Here is a 25,154-nt window from a genome sequence, read left to right as displayed (position 1 = left end):
CCCGCCCCGTTTCTCCCGTGCCGCCGCCGCTCATTGGCTGGAAGCACAGCGAGGGGATTGGCTGCGGCGGCCGCGCCTGCGCCCTGGGGCGCGCGGTGCGGGAAGATGGCGGCGGCGGCGGGGCGGGTGGTGTCGGCGGTCTGCGGGACTCGCTCGGCCTTGGGCGCCCTCCGGGCCGCGCTGCGCCGGGCCGGGCCGCCAGCGGCACCGTCGGTACCGAGGCGGTGCTGCGGGAGCGGCCGCGGCGGCACCAGCTGAAGCTGGGCCTGGGAGGGGACTGGCGGGCGGGGTGGGGAGGGGGTCACGGGGGCTCCACGGGTGTCCCCAGCTGTCCCCGGGCTTCTCTGGGGTTCCCGCGCCTGGCCCTGTCTTTCCTCGGGGGTCCCAGCCCTCCCCGGGAGCCCCCGGGGGTGTCTGACTGGCGCTGGGTGTTCCCAGAGCTCCCCGGCTGTCGCTGGCCATCCTCGGCCACCTCTAGGCCTCCATGGCTATTCCCAGGGTCCCCTGGTTGTCCCTGGCCATCCTCAGACATCCCTGGGGTACCTAAATGTCCCTGGTGTTCTCTGGGTGTCCCTGACCATCCCCGGAGCTCCCTGGGTGTCCCCGAGTGTCCCCAAATGACCCCAGAAGCTTCTTGACTGTCCCTGGGGCTCCCCGGATGCCCCTTGCTATCCTGCTGTTCATGGTGCCGGCCAGCGCGGCACAAGCCCAGATCCCCTACGCCCGGGTGCACCACAACAAGGACATGGTGACGGAGAAGGCGGCGTATATCGGTGAGCGCGACGTCCCCGCGTGCGAATCGCCGCCGGCCGCTGTTGGGGGCGGGTTTGGGGGGGGTGTGTGTGTCCCCCTGACCCCACATCTCCTTGCAGGGACATCCAACTGGTCCGGCGACTACTTCACGCGGACGGCGGGATCGGCGCTGGTGGTGAACCAGACGCTGAGCCCCAGCAGTGCCGGCACCGCCACCGTCCCTGCGGCCGGCACCATCCGGGAGCAGCTGCAGGCGGTTTTTGAGCGGGACTGGAGCTCCCGCTACAGCGCTGACATCAGCGACGCTGAGCAGTGGGAGAGCCTCTGCGGCTCCCGGTAGGCGCCGGGCAACGGGCCACCGGGGAACTGCGGGTTCCAGCTGTGCCGAATTCAGCCTCCCCGCTCCCGTTTGGGGAAAAAAACAAGTTTTTGTGGCGTTTGCGGTGCTGTTACTGAGGCAAGGGGTCCTCTGCGCCGCGGCGATGGAGAGCGCCGGGCCTTTGCTGAATGCCGTGCCGGCACCGGGAGGGAAGCCGGGCGCCCCTCGAGTCTCGGCAGTGCCAAACCCACCCCGGCAAAGAGTCAGATGAAACGCTTGGCTGTCGGCAAACCATTTATTGGGGGATCGCTGCAAAAACCGGTGCCGACAGCATCTGGCACAGCACATCCTGGTGCGTCCCTGGCTCCGTTCTTCTCTACCGGCGTGGAGCCGGGTCTTGCTGGTCAGGGTGGCTGAAGGTGAGGAAGAGGAAGGTCTTTGGGGAGCTCTTCTCTGCCAGGGGGTGTGCCAGGGTTGCCACGGTGGCTCAGCAGTGATGTGAGTGTTCCTGGCTCTGTGCCGGGAGGAGTGTGCCAGGTAGAGTGGGGGAGTCCCAGTCTGTCCCCTGGAGCCCATCCTTGGGGACAGGGCTGGCGCTTGGCGGCTTGGGGTCGCACCGCGTCACCGGAGCTTCCTGCGAGGGAGAAGGGTGGGGAGGGGGTGAGCGGCACCCACCTTGGTGGGGACCTGGGACACCCAGGGACCCTGAGCACCCAGGGATTCTGGGCACTCATGACATGGGGCACCAGGGACCCCCCAGCACCCGTGATCTGGGGGCACCAGGGATCCCCCATCCCTCATGATCAAGAACACAGACAGCCTTTCAAATAAATTTTCAGCACCATCATCAACACGCAGATGACCGTATACCTAAGTCAATTAACATGTCATCTAGTTCTTCCTTATGAACCATTATGGCAGAGAAACGTAAGCAAAAATCACCCCAGCACTGCACTGTAGAGATGCTTCCACAGTGTTCTTCAGTGCTCTCACCTGATGGTTCAGACTCAGCTGACTATACAAGAAACAATTCTTCTGTCGACTAACTTACACTTTATACAAAGCTCTCACACACGTGCCGAAATATATACACACAGAACAATTGTAAAGTAGCTTTTCTAGCTTCAGTTCTTCAGAACTAATCGAAAGCATTTATACTTACGTCGATGTAGAAGTGTGAACTGTGCTGCCAATTCCTTTGCACCTTCTACTGTCGCGCAGAGTCTGTCTGGCATGAAATAACCATCTGCAATACTGGCAATAACCACCTTGAACACCAGGAGTATTTTCCCATCCTGAGTTGTGGTTGAGTACAAGGAGTATTCTGGTGGTGTCCAGTTACTTTTATTGCAGACATAATCCAGATGCATCACTGCAGAACTGAAGTGACCGGCTTTTAAAGAATACCTGCTAGTTAGAGTAAGCTTTGTGCCTGGGAAAAAAGGGTATGTGCACCCTTCAACTTCAGAGGGGCCTGGACTGCGCTGACCATTAAGACGAACTGAAGGACTTGCTGGTTCCCCTAAGGATTTTTGATGACCAGCTCCTTTGTCAGGAAACCCTAAGAGATTTTCAGAACCAGGACTCAGCTGAGCATTAAAACGCTGCTTCCAAGCTCTTCCTTTCTTACCTCGCTTTGCCAGCGCTACCTCAATACTAGCTCCATCAATGCACTTTCCATTCATTGCAGACATCGCAGCAACTGCATCTTCACGGTGGAAAAAATGAACAAAAGCATAGTCTCTCAGCTTCTTTACACGTTTAACTGCTCCTGGCTTGAACTTGTCGAATTCAGCTTTAATTGTGTCCTCTGTAGTAGATCTCAGCAAATTTCTTACACGTAATTCTTTAACTCTCTGCCTTCTTTTTTCACCAGCTTCCTCCTCAGGCTGTGCCCAGTCTACCCGAATGGTATGACCCCAGAGCTGGAGTGCTCCTCCAGCAAAGGAGCGTTACATCAATAAGGAATACGCCATGGAAAACAAAATCATTCTTGGCAACTACCTCTATAAAAAGCAAACATGATGCATGGCACACGAAACTGGGGTTTGTTGCCTGCATCTGCTTAAGCAAAATATGCAAAATATTGCTACTTGACATTATTAAAGAAAATAAGACTCCGAAAAAATTCAAAGATTCAAAATCTCTACCCTTTGGGTTCACCATAAGCTGTCGAAACACAGACGTTGTGATTTTGTGACATGCATTGACATGCACATATAAAGCAACCATAAGCAACATATTGTTTTACTTACTTTTTAATAATATTACCACTTTAAAAAGCGAGGTCAACAACTGGAAAAAGTCATCTAAATATCTAGGCACTAGCACAAGCCTTACTCTATGTTGCAGCAGACACCAAACCCACAAACTGAAAAAAAATCCCACCCTGTGACTCGTTCCAAGCCAACATTTCCATATCACACAGCCAGTTTATTTTACATTCCATGATCCGGCCGTATTTCTCCCGTTACTTTCCAAGGCCTGTATCAGTCTTACGGAACGCTCCTTCCTAACCCTCCATCAGCAGTTAATGCAAGACTTGCCTACATCTCAGCCTTAATGAATACAGGGAGGTTTGTCATTCACTTCAGCAACACCAAGGCTGTATTATCCATTTTAACGACTTTGCTTCTCCAACCATGTTGTTTCATTTCTTCCCTACTTAATTTCTCTTCTAGAATTCCCCTTTTTAACTGTACCTTTACCTATTCCCTCCTCTTTGTCTATTTTATCCCTTTTACTTTCCCACCCTCAAAATGTATAAAATGAGGTGCAAAGGAAAAGTCATCTTCTACTTGTTAAACTCTTAAAATTATTTTCTAGTAACAGATGAAAGACCTACTTTCAAACGTTTTTAAAATACGAAACATCAATAACATCAGTCATGACACTCAAAGGAAATAAGGGACACATTCCAAGCGTGGTATTTGTTAAGCTCAGCTTTAAGAGAGTTCATGTGCAGGGACTAGTGCGTGCTAATGAAAACTGGATGTGCGCCCCAGCAAACAGATATCCTGGTGTAAATTACAGTAACTTGTGTTTATAAAAAGAGATGTGCGCTCTTTCATTCCCGGAACTGCTTCAATTTCAGCTTCTTTAAAAAAAAACCCACCAAACAAAACCCAACAAAAAAACCCCAAACCCAAAAACCCTGATTCATGAACCAAAAAAGTTTACCTGAAAGGCATTACTGCAGTTTTGGAACTCTCAAAATCCCTTCAAGAAAGGAAAATCGTGATGATCCACCACCCCACGCCCCCACACAATGGAGAGAGACACTCCCCCAAAACTCAATTGATTTCCAAATAGGTTTACCTGGGATTAGGCTTCTTCTAGCCACTGCAGCTGCTCTGTGAGATTCGTATTGCACAAAAGCAAAGCCACGAGTTTTAGTTTTGTCAGTGGCATCTGGACAAACAGTGACATCTACCACTCCTTCTGTAACTTTTTTCATTTCACGCAGTATTTCTTCTTTCTTCTTTTCTTTTGGAATCCCTCCAATAAATAGTCTGCAGTTGTTCGAGCTGACGCAGACACCAATAAATCTCCCTGGACGAATTTCGTAATTATTAAGAATCTCGATGGCTAGCTGGGCTTCCTCTTCAGCAGTGTACATCACAAAAGCACAGCCTCGATTCTCACCACTGAATCTCATCATCAGCCTGAACTCATAGATCTTCCCAGCTCTCTCGAAAACAGGAACTAATTCATCTTCATACAGATCCCGAGGAATCTTACTCACAAAAACTTCACATCCACGAGGTGGTGGAGGACCTGCCCAACCTTAAAATAAATTATCCAACAACAGTCTCAGTACAAATGCCAGACAGGCGCTCCCCCCCTGCGCCCCCCAATGTGGAGATGGGAGTTACTTATTTATTTTTAGTCTGAACTTAAAACTAGCATATTATCATGTTATTTAATTCTCATTTTTGCTATGTTTGGATAACAGAATGCCATGAGCCCACAATTCGTATTTCTTTTAATCCCATCTTCTGTTTTTTTCAGGGGACTCTGTATGACAACCCACTGAACCCAGCATTATTTAAAGCACTGACAGGTTTGCTGTAAGAGTCTACGCTTCGATCGCTTTTCACCCCTTGAAGTTCTGTGTCAGTTATTAATACAACTGACAGGTGATAACTGAGAGAGAACTGCAGTTGTATTTTCCATTCTAACATTTTAAAGTTGCAAATGTTTCTCTGCACTTCTTGACCGTATTTGAAGAAATTTTGCTCAGGGTGCCCGTGCAGATTTATTTTCTTCCTGGACATCATTCAAAAGGTCCAAACATTTTGCTTCCACCTTCTTCATTCATCCACTAAAACAGGACTCCCTAAGGAAGGCAGGATATGGAGCCATCCTTTCTTCAATAGCCAAAACCACTGAACACTTTTCCTCTAGAAACAGACCTCAGTTTTCACGGGCTGGAGCTGGACGGTAGGAAAAAAGAAATTAAAAAAAAAAAATAATCCACAGAACAAGTAAGTCCCTAGTTCACGGCTGAAAGTTACAGGAAGATCCGTGCTCCTGCCCTTAAGCCAAGGCGATTCACACACTCTGTTATCTCTCTGCCACATACACTGAAAGGTGTGTTCAACAGATCATGTAAAAATGCATATGCATATTTAAAAATGTGGAGTTATGATCTGCAAATATGGCACTGCATTTTCCCAAAATATGCATTTTTTTTAAAAAAAAAGTTTGGTTGGGTTTTGGGTTGTTTTGAACAAATTGGACAAATCAGGCAGAAGTTTCAAAGGCAGACAAACAGTTACATCATAACTAACAGCTTTTTCTAAAGTTCTGACAAGAAAGGTTCTCCGCAGGAGACAGAGCAAGGAGCACAAAGCTGGTAGGAAAAAACCACAAAATTTGGGAAGTACTAGTCTGAAATGACAAAGCATAAGGAGGCAAGGTGAAAAAAAATTACTATTGACAAGTTCAAAAAAGAACATAATTAAATATTTTACTTTGGCTTGAAGTTCAGAATAAATTATATTTAGGTGATTTTGTAATGAACTTCAAACTTTTTCCTTCATGGAAGCACCATCGAAGGGCCCGTAATTTACTTGTGAGCAAAATTTAACGGAATGGGGACATTTTTGCCTTCTCAGAGAACAGATTTTCATCTCTAAGCTGTACGCTAAGAACTACATGGTACGCAGGGAAGCTACATGCATCTGGAGCCACGCTGCCACGGCTTATCTAGGAAAAAGCCCAGCTCTGGTTCATAAAGCATCCAACAGCTTTATAAACATTTCTAACTACTTCAGCTGAGGTCGGACAGGACACGGCAAGTAACACAGTTTGCCAGCTACTACTGCCATCACTCACATCATGCCAGTCGGTTGCCCACCCAAAAACCCATAAACCAACAGTGCACCGTTTAGGGGCTCCAAAGACAAAAGCAACTGCACACCTTAATTAGGACAAAAGGGGAGGAGGCTCTGCTGGACAGTGTAGGGAAGTCACGACGTTAAGTAACGATGGTCATTTATTACCTCGGCAAACTTTTACCATCATCCTCAGTCTGGTAAATCATTCAACAGTGACTCTCACTAAGTAAATGCCACCTGCCATTCAAAAAGCCCCCCTTCTAATCTTAAAGCTGCCTACCAAATTAGCATTACAGCACAGCACTGCCAGCTGGGATTAAGTTACGACTCCTGCCTTAAACCAGACCTGGTCTGTGCCACGTTTGCCAATGAGCGACATGTATTTAACAGAGCAAACACGGAACAGCTAACCAAAAGCACCATTCCTCAAGTAGTTACCAACTGACCAGAGAGTTTCCTTGACCGGGTACTCGAGTCATCCTCTGCGGTCTAGAGAAGTGGTCTGTGCGGTGGGTGGGGAACTGGCTGACAGGCCGCACCCAGAGGGTGCTGGTAAATAGCTCCTTTTCAAACCGGCAACCTGTCACAAGTGGGGTCCCCCAGGGATCGATGTTGGGCCCAACGCTGCTTAAGATCTTCAGAAGTCATCTGGGTGATGGGATCAAGTGTGTCCTGATGCAGTTTGTTAGTTACAGTGTTGTCCTGTGTTACAATAAGATCAATTACTCTGAAGTTCTACAAAGTGAGCACTTAAAAGCCTCAGTAATCTTTTAGATGCAAATATTTTTACAAATCCATCTGGTAACCTGTATAGGGGTTGTCAGAAGAACAACATCAGTTACTCAGGCAAAAGGCAGGTACCCCTTCAGACAGTAATAAGCACAATGCTTTGCACTGCACAGAAAGTAGAGCAAGAGACTGGGAAACTACAAAATGCAGAACGAGTTTACCACCTGAAGTATCCAGTGTCAAAAGAGCTGAGGAAATTCATGATTTGCTCAAAGGGCCAATGGTCAGCTCTACAAGTTCATCACTTTCTTGTCATAGTTGGTAGAGCTGGGAGTTTTAACCACCTTCAGCAAAGCCACAGATCGTTTTTATCATGACAGATCTGATGCAATTTGGAAGCCTGGTCAGTTCTGTCATACGTACTTTAGACCATATATTTGACTAAGAATAAAGTTTCTTTACTCACCAGATGACACAAGTGCCAAGCCATGCTGGTTGCCAAGGACCAATCACTCATCTAAGTAATTCATTAAAATAATCTGTAGAACAGACCTGAGGTTTGTGGTCACGTTTTAAGTTTCATGCCACAGAGTCTCCCAGAAACACTGGTCAGAGCTGGAGCCTTTCTCTTGGCAGGAGCAGTGACAGGAAGCAGTCATCACAACTGCCATCACCCTGAGCATTCCTGCTGCTGAAAAGCTCAGCTGCTCGGGGGCAGAGAGGGAACAGAAGATTAAGTATGGTCAGAGCCTTCAGTTCACAGTGGAGGAGAAAAAGGGATCAGATGCTGCCTAAGTTTAATTTAAAATGTTCTCAGAACTACGTTTCAGGTTACTGGGCATCAGGCTCAAAGAACCACCTAACTGCACGTTTTGATTTTTTCCTAACCTGTATCCATGTAGCCCAGCCAGTCTTTTGGCATTCAGCAGCCAGCAGCAGAGTAGCCAGCTGCAAGTTCTATTGATCCCATCAAAAGCAGAGACACCCTGGCCGTGCACTCTTAGTTCAAACTCTGCTCAACACATTCATATTATTGCTCTGCCTTAAAAAGTTCGTGTGCGTGGTGGTAGTAGGTGGAACACACTGATTTTTGTTGCCAATTTACACAACCACTGTCCTTCTCACATAACTTCTAACTTCAATTAGATTTGACCTTTTGCTGCAGCAAAACCTCCTTTCCCTCCTCTTCCATTCAGGCAAAAATAAACCAGACAGTGACATAATCCCTCTCTTCCCGCTGCTAGAGTCCTCCCAGTTTGAGTGTTTTGGGTTTTTTTTCTTTAGAGTGGCTCTTCATAGTCTCATGGACAGTCCTCCAATAATAACTCCAGATCACTGCTTCCAAAAGTCCTGTTTTCCACACACACCCCCACACACCTTCTGCTGTAACTTCAGTTTCAATGCCAACTTCACCTGCTGCCATTTCAAGAAAGCAGCAATTACTTACAGAAAATGTCAATTGTCCAAAACAGTCAAGTCCATTATAAGCACAGATTTAGATTTTTTTGTAAACAGAAAATTGAGATGTCTTAGACTTACAGAGTCTTTTATGGTTTCTTCTAAACGGGATATCAAATCTTGCAGTCTCATGGTAACATCATCTTTTTGCTCCACGATGTCCATTAGTTCTTGAATCCTTTTATTCTGCGTATTCCTTTTCTTAGAAAAGAAAGTAGTTCAGTCAATGTTCAATTCTTGAACTATACGATGCATTTAGAAGCAAGATCAGTTAAGCTAAGCTTGATATAAAAAAAAGCTAGAAACGTACTACAACAGCATTTTAAGCTACTGAAGTTTTGTATTAAAGCAAGTAATTCTGCACAAGGGTTTTTTTGAGAAAGTCCCCTCAGCTGGTTCTTTAAGCTGCTCAGCAGACTCGTCCGATTTAATCATCTGCATTTCCAAGTCTGTGACAGGAAGAGAAGCCTGCAGCAAACAAGCAGCCATTACACAGTTTACTCAGGAATCCATTTTTCCAGATCTTCTGGTACTTTAGGAGCTTTTGAATAGACTCATTTCTTTTTGTGTTGGCTTCTACTTGCAGGACACATTTCAAAAGTTCAGGTTTTTTGGATAGAATTGGGCCCTGCAACCCGTATAAAATATAGATCATGTCAAGAGACTTCTGCTGAAATCGCACTATGAGGTATTGCTGCTTTTGTCTATGAATGGTCCACAGAATACCTGAAACCACTGCGTCAGCACAATGTGAAGGGCTGGATCACAACATAACCATGAAATCACGAATAAATAATGTTGACGTGTTGCCCCACAGTTCAGAAGTCTTCAAGTGACAGTTTTAAGTTTTGTCTTAAAAATGAAATAATCAAGGCCTGTGGGATTGTTCAGCCTGAACATACACCAAACAATTGATTATCACCTCTATGCACACGATTTGGTTCCAAAATCCTGCTCAGATGGATTATTTCTATTTTACAGTGTCATTTCTTTTTGCTTTCTCAGCACACACCCCCAGCTCACCTTTGGGTTTCTGTGTCAGCTGCTCTTCAGTTTTGATTAGTTCATCGGTTTTCTTTGTCAGCTTTTCTTTGGTCTGAGTTAGTGCAGTGGTAGTTTTGCTCAGCTGCTTTTCAAGCCAACCTGTAGCTTCCTGGGGGTCCTCTAGAGACACCACGTGTCTGTGTGTTTCTTCTGCCTGCTTTTCGATATCAACGACATCATCCTGCAGAGAATCAGTAACGCCCTCACGATCAATGTAGGTGCCTGGCCCTATGCCATACTCTTCATTCTGGAAGATAATTTATATCCATTTAGAAATAGCAAATAATGACACAATACCCATTATTTCTACTGAAAATCTGGAAGACCATTATGTCCTCAAACACCTAAGTACAGTTAATTCTGACTTCAAAGCCATCTTGTGGGTTCACAGGCAATTTGATGGCCACTTTCTGTCTACCTTCACACAGAAGTCTCCAGCATCCAGTAACAGCTACTTTAGTTTTAAAGCATTTAATGGCCCACCATCACATTCCCTTTTATATCACCACTAAAGCATCCCCTCCAAATTTAATATAAAAGCTAGCATTTTTACCCGATGAGAACACCGAATGAACACAGCAAGCAAACAGCTTTAGAAGGAATACATCCGAAAGTTTCAAATATCAGTAGAAGGTTGGGAGGTCAAATAACTTTGCGGGAACTTATCAAATTAAGTTGTATTTAAAACATTGACTTTATATCTTTCCTCCTTGTTTAAAAACAAAGGGTTGTTTCAAACTCACAAGAACCAGCCTCAACCTAAGAGCTCAGTTATGCTTAAGTGTATATACAGTTGTCATTGCTCCAGCTGTAGCCACAACAGCCTTAAGAGGGAAAAAGTCTCTGGCACCACTCCAGTACAGCGCATATATGGGGCCTAAGAATTCAGCTTCAAATGCCTTAAACAGGCACTTAATGCAACAGTTTATAGCATAACTGCAGCTTTTCCCCCGGCTTCTCTGTACACAGTAACTTTGTGTTGCAGAAACGCAGAAAACCCCAAAGATTCCTAAATGCATCTCCGAGGCACAGCAGCTACTCCTATTGAACACGCCAATGTACCTTGCTGAGGACACAGTCACACAGCATGCCATTCCTTGGGACCGCTCTGCTCCTTCTGGAGACGTCCCATCACCACAACAGGTGGTTAGTGGAAGGGATGGCAGCAGGGGGATAAACGTACCAGAGGTCCAGCTTGTTCGCTGCAAGGCTGATCCTTTAGTTTATTTTCTTCCTCCACGTCTCCAAGATAACCATCTACAAGTTCCCTGAAGATCTCCAGGCGCGTGTCAGCATCTTCTTCAAGCCGTTCTCGTTCGTAAGAAAGGCACTCACTAGAGTAGGGAAACAAGTCAGATACAAGCTAGCTAGCAGGAGCTGCTAAGAAGTTATTAGTACAGCTGCTATAAACAAAGATGGGTTTTTCTTTATTCTGGCACAATAGAACAATACACAAATGGTGTTGCTACACCAAAGCAGAAGTGTATTTCCTGCACACACACTCCTGAAGAATGAGGGGGAGACATACACACACAGGTTATGGCTGACACTTAACTACAAGCATTGTTTCTAAGCTTCTGGAGCCAGAACACCCATCCGAAGTACCACTAAGGCTGCAGGAACCAAAGGATTTGCAAGTGTCACTCTTTCTACAGACATCCTATCAAAGCTCCTCTGTCAGGGAGAGCTCTGCAGGAACACTGCTGACAGATTACACACCCCCCTCCATCCCCCCCAGATCAAAGCCTTTCCTACACAGTATTTTTCCTGAACTCATAGTCCAAACACAAACTGATCTATTACCAGAGGCAGGAAGTCTGGCAGAAGAGTGTGGCCTCTTATAGCCAAGGGACAGAGTTAAGAAATAAGTGAATTGAATTTCTTTTTTTTTAATCAGTAACATTAAAAACCACTCAAAGCTAACTTACTTGAAATATATTTCCTGCTCAGCAAAATATTGGGCAAATTCCTGCGTCACCTCTGCACGAATTTGTAGCTCCAGCAGTAACTTCTTCTTCTTTTCAGCAAGAAGTTTGTTCTTCGACTCTTCTGTGAGACTCAGCAGCATCTGGAATTACCATTAGGATTAAGTTTTTCATAAAGAAATGGTTTCCCAGAAGTGAGATTTTCCTCATTCCTCAAACACTACAACACCACTTTACTCGTCCACCTGACAAAAGCCCTTCCACTTCTTTCATTAGCTGATTCATAAACAGAAGATTTGTGAGGAGCTCAGAAGATCTCTTTGGTCCTAACGCAGCAGTTTATAAGTTTGCACAGAGCAGGCATTTGTAAAGAACATCCATTTGATGACCAGAATTGCTGAAGTTGTCTTAAACAGGCTTAAGCTCCACAGGATTTGGCTCTTGTTTTCCAGAGGCTCATTTTGGGGGCAATATTAATGAAACCTCCACAAACCAGTTTCTAGTCCTCCGTTCCCTCCTCGTCTTCCCTAGAAGCGACTACATTTGCTTAAGGAACAGTTTTCAGCGTTTCCTTGTGCAGAGAATACAGAGGAACAGTCTGTATTGCTAAAAGCAGGTAATACTTGCTGTGCATTGACCATGGGCTCCAAAGGGAGAGAAAGCCCAATCTGCAATTCTTACTGCTTAGTCTGTATTTAGACACATTATAGAGTTTGCCCACAACAGGCACCACACCATGAGTAATCCCACTTTTAGTTCTTAATGCTGGATTTAGATAGAATAAGGGTGATCAGGAAAAAAGAAAAAAGGTGGGAGATGGGGAAAACCAGAATAAGACCTTGCTTCAAGACTCCGTGCTACGCTAATTCTTAACACAGCCCTGGCACATACCATGTACTCTTTTTTCCCAATAAGAACTGTATTTTCTAGGTATTTCTGCACTGCTTCTTCTCTTGACATATGCTGTTCCTCCCCGTCATTGTCATCTTCGATCACATCTTCTAAGCTCCTGTCCCATGGGGCAGTAACTCTTTTCCTTGAGATGGGCATTTTAGTGTGACTAAGTAGTGAGGATGTTGTTGCTGATTTCTGGCCAAACGACTGGTCCTGGACAAGAACAGATGTGTCCATAGCTAAAACCTACCCAGAAAACAAAGAATAAAGTCTTCAGTACTTTTTAATCCTCTACTGGCACTTCCAAGACAGACCTGTTGCACTTCCCTAGAGGTCTCTGAGCACAGCACTCCCCCAGTCTATCCTCAGGATGGTTTGGGGAACTCCAGGTGTAGTTTACACATTATTCTTAACCTGGTGAATCTAGAGAGTCTGGAAATTTTTTCTTATTGGTGTTTTGCTAATTCAGGATTCCGTATCTTAGGGCTTCCTAGGTCACCTCTCAGAAACAGAGGGAAATGTAGAACACTTGTTCACTTAAGAAATTAAGTGAACAGGCTGTATCACAGTTGAAATAAAGCCTAGGTTTTAGGAAGAGAAGGAAAACTTCCTTCTGCTGAACTCTTTTAAAAACAAAAAGTAAAACAAATCCCTACAGACAGAGGTTAATGCACACACACTCCATTCCCACTCTCAGTTTTGGTTGTTTGGGTTTTTTAGGCACAGAACTGCAAAGAAGTGCAACTCGTCTACCAAAACCAGTATGCTTAAGAGAAGAAACATGGATTAAAAACCAGGTGAGATTTGGGTTGGGTTTTTAATGTTTTGTCAAGAGCATATGTCATATAAAGCTGGGATTCCATAGAGCGATTCCTGAAATAGTTAAATTCGTGTGTAACCAAAACTTCCAGGTTTAAGCTTTACACACATAAAACACCCACCCAAACCTCTCTCTGCTGAAGTAGGTGCCAACTTCGAAAACTGTTGCTATAAGAACAATACTTCAGCTTATGAATTTAGTGGCAAAACTACAGGGACACATACATGATGGTTTTTCTGAAGCCCTTAGAGACTGCTAGAGCTAGATAGAACATACGCCTGTGCTTTTGGGGTGAAGTCGTGAAGAATTCTGCTGCCACCTGCCTTCCACACTGGAGAATTCCAGTTAACTAACTCGGATAAAAACCACGGGAACGGACAGATTCCAGCCCACAACAGCCACACCACTGGATTATAACCCAGCATACCACTAGGGAGAGGCTTAATTCTTTCCACTACAAATAAAAAATGCACTGCGATCCTTTCTAGTTCCAATTCCTAGCCTATGCTCAGTTTTCTCACATTCTTGCATTCATTTCAGAACTAAAGACACCAGGAAAAAGGTATGCTTACACAAAATCCAATCCCCGTAACTCTCATTGGACTGAACAGCTTTAGAATTCCAGGCACTGAAGTGGATTTCTGGACTGCTCAACAGGGATCTCTTTAAGAATAAAGCCCAGCAGAAACCTGTCTGAATTCAAATCTTTACAAGTCCAACAGCTTTGGAGCTCTGCTGTTCCAAAGCCACTTTTGCTTCCTTTGAGGTTATTTGCACAGACTGGAAGAGGGGAACAACCTCAAAATCACTCATTTCTTTCAAGTATCCTGACAGAGAGTAAATTGTCCAAAGGAGCAGAGCTACCAGCATCCCCGCAGGTGGCGAGACTATTTGCATTCCGTCCTTACTAAGCACCAGTAACCCCAGAGGATAAATGATCAGGTGCCCAAGCTAGAGAAAAAAGCTCCGTGTTTACATCCTATCAATATTCAGCCACAAGGCAGAAATCCACAGACCATCAGCAATATTGCTCACTTTGCTGCTCATCTGGCAGCACAGACACATCCATACTGAAATACAGAGAGTTGCTTCCCACTGGAAAAGGGAGAGCCCTGAGCTCTCTAAAGGTGCATGGACCCATCAGCACAGAAAGAAGTGCTCCTCTACCTCCTTCGCTTGGCCAAGTATTGGGCTGTCAGCAGTCACAGCGCTCGCTGCGCTGCCCAAGGCAGAGCCTCTGTAACACCTGGTTGCACTCAAACACCCAGCTAGGAACCAAGGAACATATTAAGTTAAAGGACAGCTGGATTACATTGGTTTCTCCTCATCTACTCATAACTTCTTGTTTATTGTAATGCCGCTTGTAATTCAACCTCCCACGAACAAGGTAACAGTCACTGGCAAACAACGAACAGCCCCAAGAAGCTGTTGCATCCTGCACTGCAGTCCCTTGCCATGGACTGAACACAGACTGCCATGTACTGCCAGAAAGGAAAGGCTGTGTTGGCAATACTGGGAATAACAGGAGAGGAAACCACGGCACCCCGCAGGCAACATTCTGCCCTGACAGTTCTGATCACATCGTTAAGTCCTAGAAAAACAGAAACCATGAAAAAGTCCCCGGAGTCTGAAAAGACACGAATGAAAAATTCTTGAAAACCCACACAATACAGCCCAAACTAGTCAGGCGTGGGGGACTGTACACTTTGGGAATGTTGGGTTCTGTTATTTACCTGTTCTTTATTAGGACAGAGCACCCCATCATCGCCCCAGATTAATGCTGACTGAAAACACTGGCAGTGGGCTTTAGTTCTGATCTACCCAACAGAAGATCACTTAGAAGACAATGTCGCTGCAATAAAGATCAACTCCAACGGCACAAGACTCATTGTCCCTCTACTACTTCTGAGTATAAAATCAGCATTACAGCCTCTAGAACTGCCATTTCATTGTAGGAGAAATTGTTCCCGCGTAAATCAAATCACCTTATTTGTTAAAATGCTTTGAAAAATAATTAAGGAATGACACCTTCTGACCAGAAAGGATATTGAGCTTTAACAGTACAGAAACAGCACATCAGGAGACAAGGTCTCCTAGGATATTACTGATCAACTCAGAAACCTGAGACAAGACAGAAATACTTGGAAGGACTCAAATATGTTTTAATTATTTATGCTCTGCCTGTAATAACTGAAACAGACTCAAATACTATTCCTTATTTGAAGACAAGGCATATAAGATGTATATGACCTTTACAATAATGATAAAAACCCCAAATATGAGTCTGCACTTACACACTTTTCCCATTCTGACATCTAGAACACATTTTCTTAACTCCCCCCTCCTCCCTCTAGATACTTGGAGGAAAAAAAGAAGTCACACACACCTGGCTGAAATTATTACAGCCTTACAAAGCAATACACTCTATGTTTATGTAAACTCTGGCAGTGACTGTCACCTGGCAGTTTAGGATATTTGTTATGGAAGGAGACTTTCAAAGGTTATTTATTATTATTCACGAGAAGCCAATGTATGGGGCCTACGGTTTAAATAAAGGAAAGAGTTACAATATTTCTGCTAGAAGTAACCCTCTCAAAAAAAAAAAAAGGAACTTCCTTCAAGGGGAACGCATTTCTACTTCTACCTTGGAATGTGTAGGTGTTCCCAGCATTTCTAACGCCGTACGTAAAAATAAGATGATTATATCCATCCAGGAAATCTTGCACCGGTTGCTTCATGGTACCGTCACAGAATTCTTCTGGAGTTGTTTCAGGGGCAAACCCCTGAGCATTACCAAGAAACATCTTTATTGTGTTTCAGCAATCATTAGAGACTTTTACAGAATCCTTCAAATTCTGTGTGTTTATAATCTTAAAGACTATTGACAGTTTAAAAACCTAGTTTGCTTGCTATTAAAGGACAAAACTTCCACCGCAGAGCACCTGGCTCTGGGTGAAATGCTGTGCCAGCAGAGAAGAGCCTCAGTGCCGCTGGGCAGCAGGGCCCAGCAGTGGCACCGGTCACAAACCTCAGGCCACATCTGATGAGCATCTGGAAAGACCAAAGGAAGAAGCCTTGGCTTGTGTGCCAGGATGTGCACTGAAACCTGAAGAAAGGTCAACTAACCTCTGGAAAAGGTCACCCGAATTCACCCTGTTTGTTAATACTCAAAGTGGTGAATTCCAAGATAAGGGCAGCGGCTAGAGAACCACCACCCAAGGGGATGCTCCCAGCTGCACCATGAACTGCCTGTTCCAGGTGTATCTGGATCGATTGGCTTTGAGTTGAACATGAAATTAAGGCCTTTACAGCATTCTACCTGTCTGCACACCAGCGTGTGCTCTGCCGTCCGCAGGCTCAGGTGCTTTTGGCTCCAGCTGCTCCCGCACCTGCTGCTCGGCCAGGGCTCTCCTGAGGTCTTCTCCGTGCCTTGGAGTCTGAGGACAGTGATGTGGGATACTCTGGGCAGGCGGGAGGAAAAAAAAAATCCATCCCAGATTACTTCCCGTATGTAAGTGGAACTCCTTCTGCCCAAAGGTAAATGAAGACGATCGCCTCTCACCCCACAGACTTGCAGTTCAGGGCCCTGACCCCCAGGAGGGAGTCGTGGGCTCTGTGCCCCATGGGGGTGTTTGCTCCCAAGGCCCGTGCTGCACCCAGCTCCTCGGGACCTGCCCCACAGGGCCCTGCCCCAGCACCCTTCTCGGCTGACGGGTGGGCCAGAACAGCCACAGCCAGGCACAGGGCACACCGGAGTGAGCACAGGGAACACAGGCTGCCCCTCTGTGCTCCCCACCCCGGCACTGGAGATTTCCGCCCCAACTCCTCCAGGGAGGAAGAGGCCTGTGTCTTGATGGCTTCCCATCCCAGAAAGGCCGACCTTCCTCTCCTAGGGCCCCTCCCACCCATACACAATGCCAAGGTAGAGAAACGTAGCCACTGCTTACTTTTGCCTGGCACTGAACCAAAGCCTTGATGGTCTGCGCAGTTAACGTCACCGGCTAGAAAAGAGAGCAAAGGCCAAGTGGGAGAAACTCCTCTGAGGGTCCGTGCTAGAAAGCAGAGTCACTCCCTTGACCCAGCTGGAACGACAAAGACACTTACAGATCCACTGAGGCCCAAGACGTTCACAAGGAGATGGATCGAGGGCAATGGGGTCACCTGCATTTCTTTAACCAAGTAATAAGCGATAGGACAAGAGGGAATGGCCTCAAATTGCGCCAGGGCAGGGTCAGACTGGATATTAGGAAGCATTTCTTTCCAGAAGGGGTTGTTAGGTGTTGGAATGGGCTGTCCAGGGAGGTGGGGGAGTCCCCATCCCTGGAGGGGTTGAAGAGTCGGGTTGACTCAGCGCTGAGGGATCTGGTGGAGTTGGGAACTGTCAGTGTTAGGTCAGTGGTTGGACTGGAGGATCTTCAAGGTCTTTTCCAACCTAGACAATTCTGTGATTTCCCGGGCTCCGCTCCTCTGCCTGTGCACAGGGAATGGACAAAGGAAGAGCTCTGTATCACTGAACCTGGCTTTGCTCTCTCCCCTGCCAGCCCCTCCAGCACCATTTACATCAGAGGTCCAGGCACAGAAGGAGCAAGTGGTGGCAGCCGGGTCGGCTCGGTGTTACTTTACCAACACAAGGCTGAGCAAGTCGGCCAGCGCTGCCCCGCCGCTGCCCCAGCAGTGGGGGTACCTCTCCCCCAGCTCTCGAGCTGCCTTTCAGCTGAGCTGGAGCATCCCACCGACTGCCACACTGGCGCCAGAGGTTTGCTGCTGCAGCGGGGCTTACCTGAGGGTGGCGTCCAGCCAGAGCTCTTTCCTCTCTTGCGAGCTGCAGACACAGGAGAACCAGTATCACACCTCGCTGCCACCAACCAGGGGTCGGGCTGTTTTCCCCCCCCGCAGTGGGAAAACCCAGACCTCTGGGGTCAGGTTCGCTTCTCAAGGTGCGAAGCGGTTTTCTAGCAGAAGCAGAAGGCATCAGGCTGATGCCTCTGCTTCCCCCCACTCCTGGGGGCCCCTTTCTGCAGCTGTGCTCCAGTCCCAGCAGCTGGAGCACACGGACAGCAGGGCTGGTCCTGCCCAGAGCAGCCGGGAGGGGGCGGGAGGCAGGGACCAGGACCTCAGGCCACTCAAACACCAGCAGGACCTGGCCAAAAAGCAGCTCTGCCCTTGTTCATGGGCCTTCCCATAAAGAGGCTCCCACTGCGCCCAGGAGCTTAGGGACTGACAGGGGCTGAGCAGGGGGAGGAGGAGAAAGCAAGTCTTTCTGCTCTCCTGGACAGATGGAGAACAGAGGAGGTCAAAGCCAAGGAGGCTCTGCTCCTCACCGAGCCGCGTCTCTCCAGGAGCCCCTTTTGATCCTGAACTCTGCAGCCTCTGGGATCCCCCTGGGCTGAGGAGCACTGTCGCAGACACGGGGCTTCTCCAGAGCGGGGAGCGACAGCCCAGCTCTGCCGGAACTGCACCTGGGGCTTCCTGGGACCAAACAGGATCGACTGTCTACACACAGCCCCCCCTCAGCCCACGCCTTGCCTCACCCCTTTCACAGCGCACAGCTTGTGCAAGGGCTGTGTCCAGAGGGCAGAGGGCCAGCTCAGAAAATAAGCTGAGCTGCAAAACGCTGCACAAGCAAAGCGGTGCCTCTGCTTCCCCCCGCACCCCGTGACGTGAGCCTGAGGAGCCAGCTGGGCTCTGAGGGAGAGCACTGGCCCAGACAGCCCAACGCCTGGGTGACACATCACTGCGACTCACCAGAAAGTGACCACGCGGAAGCTGCTGGGCCAGATGCGGATGAGGGTCCTGCAGCAGTCCAGGCCCAACGCTGTCTCTTCCTGTGCACACCCGCACGCCGCCTTCTCACTGCACAGCACCCACAGCTCGCTGAGACGCACCCTGTGCTGCAGCCAGAAGCTGGTGCCACATCTGCAGCCACGAAGAGCAGGGGCTGATGGTGAGGTTGCCTTCTGGGGCGGGGGGGGCAACTATGGCAATCCTCCTTGGGAGAGCCTCTGCACCCAGACAGAGCCCTGGGAAGGGTGGCCCAGAGTTGCTGATCGCACAAATCAGCAACATCCTCGCTGGGGAGACACCCTGACTCTTACAGCCCCGGTTTCTGACCACCTGACCCTCCCGAGGAAACCTCCCTGGGATGTTCTTGGACTCTGGACCAAAGGCAAGTCTGAGAGGGCTTTGCGAGATGTCTCCTGAGGGCTGGTTTTGGAGGCAGGAGTTGGGAAGAAAGAGTACTGCCATCTTCTCTTCTTACCTGCGCTTGGCAATAGCAAGGGCGTCTTGGAAAAGCAGGTGGTGTCTCCTCCTCGTCCTCCCACGCCAGCTCACCTCCACGCAGTCGCAGTGGAGCGGCTGGGATGCCGTTGGGACACGAGGACACCCAGGTGGCTGCCACCAGAGCTGCCCCTGCAAAGGACACAGTGTGGACATAAGATACGGGGCTCTGCCGGGAACTGGCCGCGCCTGGTGCCACAGAGACGGAGCGGGCACGCACCGGGAGAAGCAGGAGGTCAGCTGGGCCACCGTGCTGCGGCCAGGCAGACACTTGTGCTGCGGCAGTGCTCAGCAAGGGGAAGAGCAAGGCCCCGCAAAGCCTTCCGAGGCTGGGAAGCGATGTCCCTGTGCCAGGGCAGTGCTGCTCCGGTCAGAGCCCGTCTCTGCCCAGCACTGCCCGTGCCAGCACAGCGCCGCACTGGGAGGCACTGGTGGCTGTGACACCACAGGTGGCCCTTTGTGATACGTGGGGGGGGGGGCATGCCCAGGGCAGGGGACAAGGAGCCGCTCCTTGCAAACAAAAGGAACTACGACGAAGCAAACACAAGGAACTACATCCAAGCTAAGGGTCCTGAACAAGGTGGGCAGCTGCTGGCAGGAGTCACCTTGGAGCCAAGAGAGACACTTCGTGCCTGACTCCTGCCAGCTGAGCCGAGGCTTCCAAAAGGCAGCCTTAGGTACCTCGGCTCCTACTGCCGCCACCTCTCCGCACATGATGATGTCCAGTCCTTCCACCTGGTCCCCCGTACTGGACCCAGGGCTCAGGCCAGACTTGGAGAGACTCTGGGGTGAAGAAAAATGAGTAACAGCCTGGATTTCCTGCTCCAAACAGGCTGCGGATGGACAATCCTCAGCAGCAAGGTGCTGCGGTTAAGGAAGACACAATACCCGTGAGCCGAGGTCACAAGCAAGCACACCAGTGTCACCCCAACAGTCCCACCAAACCTCTCAGACTCCCCCAGCGCCTTTGGTGCCACAGTCCGTTTCTCTGCTTGGGCTGGGTCACAAACCCCCTGTCCCAGGGCACAAGCGTCACACCACAGGCCCAGCGTCCTCTACAGCAGCTACCCAAAATGTTTTGTTGATGTTGGAGGCACGGCCATGCCCAAGAGCTGCTCAGGGCTCCCGCCAGGCAGCTGCTGCACTCTGTTTGCCTCCTTCGGAGCAACCTGAAGTCCCAGGGAGCAGCCCCAGACTCTTCCAAGGCAGCTCTCCGAGGAGTGCCCGTTCATCATCTGGCAGTCATTCCGCATGAACCTATCGAAAACAGTCCAACGCTCACCAGAAATGAGTTGGACTGCAGCAGAAGTGACACTGGCCGACCCAGACAGGCATATTAGACCAGAAATGGAGGTTACAAGACAAAAAATGCAAAATAAGCCACCAGAAGAGCAAAAACCCAACTAGAAGACACAGCATACACAAACCAGAGGCCCCTAGCCAAACCCTAAAAAGAAAATAACTTAAAATAGGACTCTCCAAAAACCCCCCAGAACATAAGCTAAGGCAAGAGACCCCCAAACAACCCAGGAATCCAGGACCAAAAAGCCCACATGTTGTCCCTAAAAATAACACACTTTAATGCTATCCCACCTACACTCTGGCACCCTGTAACCCTAACGCCCCATAACCCCAGCTCACTGTGAGCCTACAGCCCCATAACCCTGGCACCCAATAACACTGGCTCTCCCTAAAACTAGTGTGTGATAACCCTGGAAAACCGTTACCCCAGCACGGCATAACCCCGGCACCCCAACTACTGCGAAGCCCCGAGGACAAAGGCAACCAGCAGCTGCTACCCCTGAGCAGCCAAGAAGCCCTGTTTTCATTGGGCGGGCGTGGGAGTGTCAGCCCTGCGCAGCTGTGGGAGATTCAATATGTTAAGAGGCAAATCGACATCGGCCAGTCAGCTCTGTGCAGGCCTGGAGAAGCAGAAGGCTTTGAGGGGCAACAGGCCTTGGAAGAAAGGTAAGTCAGCTCTGTGCAGGCCTGGAGAAGGAGCAAGGCTTGGATGAGAACCAGGCCTTGGAAGGAAGATGAGAAACTGCCAGGCTGTGCTAAGGTGGCAGGGAAAACCAACGGACAGCTGCAATGCTGAGCTGCGGGGAAGTGCGGATCTGTCTGACGGCAGAGAGGGTTGATGGCTCTCCAGTTGCTGATTTGCTTATTATGAAGAGCTTGGATGACAGCGTAAGCATGTGTTGGTGTATGAGTATGTATTATTGTAAGAAGAAAAGGAGAGATTAAAGAAAATAAACGGCCCCTGCCCTGCAGAAAGAAAGAAGAACACTTTGACTCGGTTTTTTTGGCCGCTACAACTGGTGACCCCGACGTGCAAACCCCAACTCGATTTGGGACAGAGCGAGGACCGCGGAAGCCGAGCGGTGGTAGCGGAGCCCAGCTGAACTTGGCCATCGGTGGAGGTGAGCCCACTAGTCCAGACAAGGAACTGAAGGCACCTGGAGAGAAGGTGAGCAGCTGGGAACTAAAGATGGGGCGAAAATTTCTGCAGAGAAAAAGTCTATTTTACATATTTTGATAAGAATTCTGGAGAAGATGGGAATCAAGTATGAGGAAAAGGTGATACGTACTTTGCTTATTTGGTGCAAAAGGAATGGGGTCCCTGCTGCATCATCTTTAGCTACATGGCAACTGGTAAACGATTCCCTGAAACAGTTAAAAAGCGATCGGGCTGCTGCGGTAGCTGCAGCCGATGCCAGGTCACCTAGTGGATCCGATTCTCAGCCGGATCCTACAGTTGTGGCTGAGACACCCCCAGAGAAGCCGCGAGCCCCTTCCACATGTCCGCTACCTGCCGATGAGGACTCTGGTGGGGACTCTCCCAAGTCGCCGGCACGCGCCAAAGCATTGAGACGTTTACTACCGGATTTATCTGAGGACACAGAGGGCGAGGACACATGTTCTGAACCCCTGCGGCAAGCTTTATATGCTGGGTCTTTTGACTGTGATAATCTTTTAGACCCTGACCCTGTAAATCCTGAAAGAGACCCTGGCCTGTGTCCTCCCTTAGCTGGGGATGATCCGTGGGTAAAAGTGAGGCAAGAAGCCTTGGCGCAAGGGGAGATGGACGTGGCGAGAAAGATTGTTGCTCCTGGAATTTATGAGCCGGGACGTCAGCCACGTTGGGAAGGACTGCATTTTCCTGTTGTCAAAGAACTACAGAAAAGCATTAACGAGGACGGACTTAAAAACTCACTCACAACAGGTACACTGGCTGTACTCAGCATTCGCACCCCCCCACCTGCCAGCGCGCAGTTGGCAGCGGCGGCCCCGGGCCTCCCCGAGCCCCCCCCGCCGCGGGGTGACTGCCTGTGGCCGAGGCGCGCGCTCGCCCGTCCCGGCTTCCCCCGAACACCAAAAGCAGCATTTTTACAGAAGGTGCTGACACTGGGATGCGGCGCCCCTTGTCCGTCCTAAAAGGACTAACTTGTATTCTAAGGGCCTTGATTTGAAAACAAAGAAGGGGGAATTCTCTGGATACGCCACATACTCAACACGCAATGGCTTTATATGCTCTTAATGGTGTTTTGATGTTTGTAGTATTTGTCATTTTATGTTGTGTGGGCAATAAGTGTAAGGGGTCCCTTTGGGGGGTTGTGTGATGTGTGAAGACAGTGGCAGCCATGAGAGAGAGAGAGAGAGAGAGCGCGCCCGTGTGGTGAGGAAAAAACCAAATCGCTGCTTCCCCCCCGCCGCTATTTCAGCTTCTCCCGGGAATTCAGCACCAAGAGCCACCGGACATTCCGAGGCGGGGGAAGACGCTTTGCTTTTTTTTTTCCCCCTTTTCCCCCCCAAACCTGCCGCCGTTCCAGGGTCCCGCTGTACTCACCCAGAGCGGCTGCTCCCTCGCAGGGGCCGGGCGAGGCTCCCTCCTCCCGGGGGTCCCCACGGGGGGGCCGGAGGCGGCGGGGGCTGGGGGGGGCAGGACGGAGCGGCGCTTCGCTCCCTCGGAGGGCGCCGGGCGCGGGGGGGGCAGTTTCCCCGCTCCCCCCTCCCGGCGCCGGGGCTGTGGGGGCGGCAGGCGGGGGGGCGGCTCTCGGCCCGGGGCCCAGGACGCAGCTTCTGCCCGGCAAAGGCGGCCGGTTCGCCGGCACCGAGGGAGCCGCTCCGCTCCACTCCACTCCGCCCGCCGGGGCCCGGGGCTCAGCGGCCCGGGCCTCAGGGGGAACCTCCACGGCTGCTGCCTCCACCCCCGCCATTGCGGATCGACAGTCTGAGGGGAGGGGCGGGGCCGGGAGCCCCATCGGAGAGGGAGGGGGCGGTGCCAGGAGCCCCATTGGCAGCTGGAGGGGAGGGGGCGGGGACAGCAGCCCCATTGGCAGCTGGAGGGGAGGGGGCGGGGACAGCAGCCCCATTGGCAGCTGGAGGGGAGGGGGCGGGGACAGCAGCCCCATTGGCAGCTGGAGGGGAGGGGGCGGGGACAGCAGCTCCTTTGGGCGCCGTTCCCGCCCCCATCCGCCCCTGTCCCTCAGGCCCCAGAGGGCGGTTCCAGTGCAGCCGCCTCCCGCCGGGAGATGCGCTGTGCTGGCCGGGTTTCAGTCACACGAAGCGTTTTTGGCCAAGAAAAGGCCAACGCAGCCCCAGCGCACACTCTGCAAACCCCGATGCCGGGCACGGGCCTGAGCGGGGGCAGAGGCGGGCGAGCGGCCCTGCAGGAAGGGCTGTGGGTGCCGGCGCCAGCAGGGCCTGTGTGCGGGGCCTGGGGAGCTGGAGAGCAGAGGGATGGCGGGAGCTGGAGCAGCCCCAGGCCAGGCACCGGCCGGGCTCTGCCTGTGAGGAGCCAGGCAAGGCCCAGCAGAAGAGCCTGTGCAGGGCCCGTCGGGGAGTCGGGAAAGGGAAGGGAACTCGTGGCACTGACACCCCCGGGAAGGTTTGTCAGACCTCTGCGGTTCGATCACTCTGAAGAGCATTTCATCCCTGCAGCGTGTTGGGATGTGGGTAAAGCTCACGGGAGGGACGTGCCAGCCACACGTCAGCTGGGACAGCCTGTGATGTGACGAGCACGGCGACGTCCCTGCAAGGAAATCCGCCACAGGCTACGGCAGAGAACTGCAGGAGCTCAGCGAGGGCAGGAGGAAGGAGGTCTCTGCCGAAAGCCTCGGCAGGGGCTGATGGGGAGAGGTGGCGCAGGAATGCAGCGCTGCTGCCTCCGTCCTCACAGCCAGCTTGGTCACAGACATTCCGGTCCAGGACAGGGCGTGAAAAGAAGGAAGAAAGTGAAGAAGAGAAGCAAGAGTGACCTTACGGGGCTGGAGTAGCAGAGGGAAGATGTTTTGGCTGCTGGTATTTTCTGGTGCTGGTGTGACTGAGAAGGGGGTGCAAGGGGCTGGCTGCTCACAGACAGATCGAGCTGCCTGCGAGCATTTCCCTCTCTGCATGCTGCCCGTCTTGCCGGGGAGCGGGAGGGCTCTATGGTTTGGCCAGCCAGGACAGAAGGATGCCTTTAACCCAGGAGAGAGAGGGGCTGGCTGTGGAGGGGTGTGGGGGTGAGTGCTGGTGATCCCGAAGGGCTGGGAACGTCCTGGGGAACAGGCTGGGATGGAGAAAGAGACACTGAGGGAGTTGAGGCC

At 50.1% G+C, this 25,154-nt stretch overlaps 3 protein-coding genes across 3 annotated transcripts; 1 reads left to right on the top strand and 2 right to left on the bottom strand.

Annotated features, from left to right (window-relative positions):
- The first annotated feature begins 201 nt into the window (after nt 1-201).
- LOC141935997 (5'-3' exonuclease PLD3-like) lies at nt 202-3,200 on the top strand. Its single transcript, XM_074852722.1, has 3 exons — nt 202-773; nt 873-1,089; nt 2,949-3,200. The coding sequence occupies exons 1-3, from the start codon at nt 659-661 to the stop codon at nt 3,034-3,036; spliced, it is 420 nt and encodes a 139-aa protein (XP_074708823.1). The 5' UTR covers nt 202-658; the 3' UTR covers nt 3,037-3,200.
- A 2,020-nt stretch (nt 3,201-5,220) lies between these two features.
- On the bottom strand, nt 5,221-12,595 carry LOC141935996 (kinesin-like protein KIF20B). Its single transcript, XM_074852721.1, has 6 exons — nt 11,574-12,595; nt 10,829-10,979; nt 9,625-9,892; nt 8,683-9,050; nt 6,861-8,559; nt 5,221-5,508 (listed from the first exon to the last, which is right to left on the bottom strand). Exons 1-4 carry the CDS (start codon nt 11,711-11,713, stop codon nt 8,929-8,931), a joined length of 681 nt encoding a protein of 226 aa, XP_074708822.1. The 5' UTR covers nt 11,714-12,595; the 3' UTR covers nt 5,221-5,508; nt 6,861-8,559; nt 8,683-8,928.
- Nucleotides 12,596-16,017: 3,422 nt separating this feature from the next.
- Nucleotides 16,018-24,764, bottom strand: LOC141935909 (uncharacterized). Its single transcript, XM_074852594.1, has 9 exons — nt 24,625-24,764; nt 24,174-24,291; nt 23,414-23,797; nt 19,544-19,695; nt 19,030-19,200; nt 18,065-18,106; nt 17,232-17,285; nt 16,604-16,745; nt 16,018-16,067 (listed from the first exon to the last, which is right to left on the bottom strand). Exons 1-7 carry the CDS (start codon nt 24,762-24,764, stop codon nt 17,279-17,281), a joined length of 1,014 nt encoding a protein of 337 aa, XP_074708695.1. The 3' UTR covers nt 16,018-16,067; nt 16,604-16,745; nt 17,232-17,278.
- Nucleotides 24,765-25,154: the final 390 nt, after the last annotated feature.

Source organism: Strix uralensis, chromosome 30 (assembly GCF_047716275.1).
Source record: "Strix uralensis isolate ZFMK-TIS-50842 chromosome 30, bStrUra1, whole genome shotgun sequence".
NCBI classification, from domain to species: domain Eukaryota; kingdom Metazoa; phylum Chordata; class Aves; order Strigiformes; family Strigidae; genus Strix; species Strix uralensis.
Note: the sequence above shows the minus strand (reverse complement) of the source record. Positions and strands in the feature narration are given on the sequence as shown.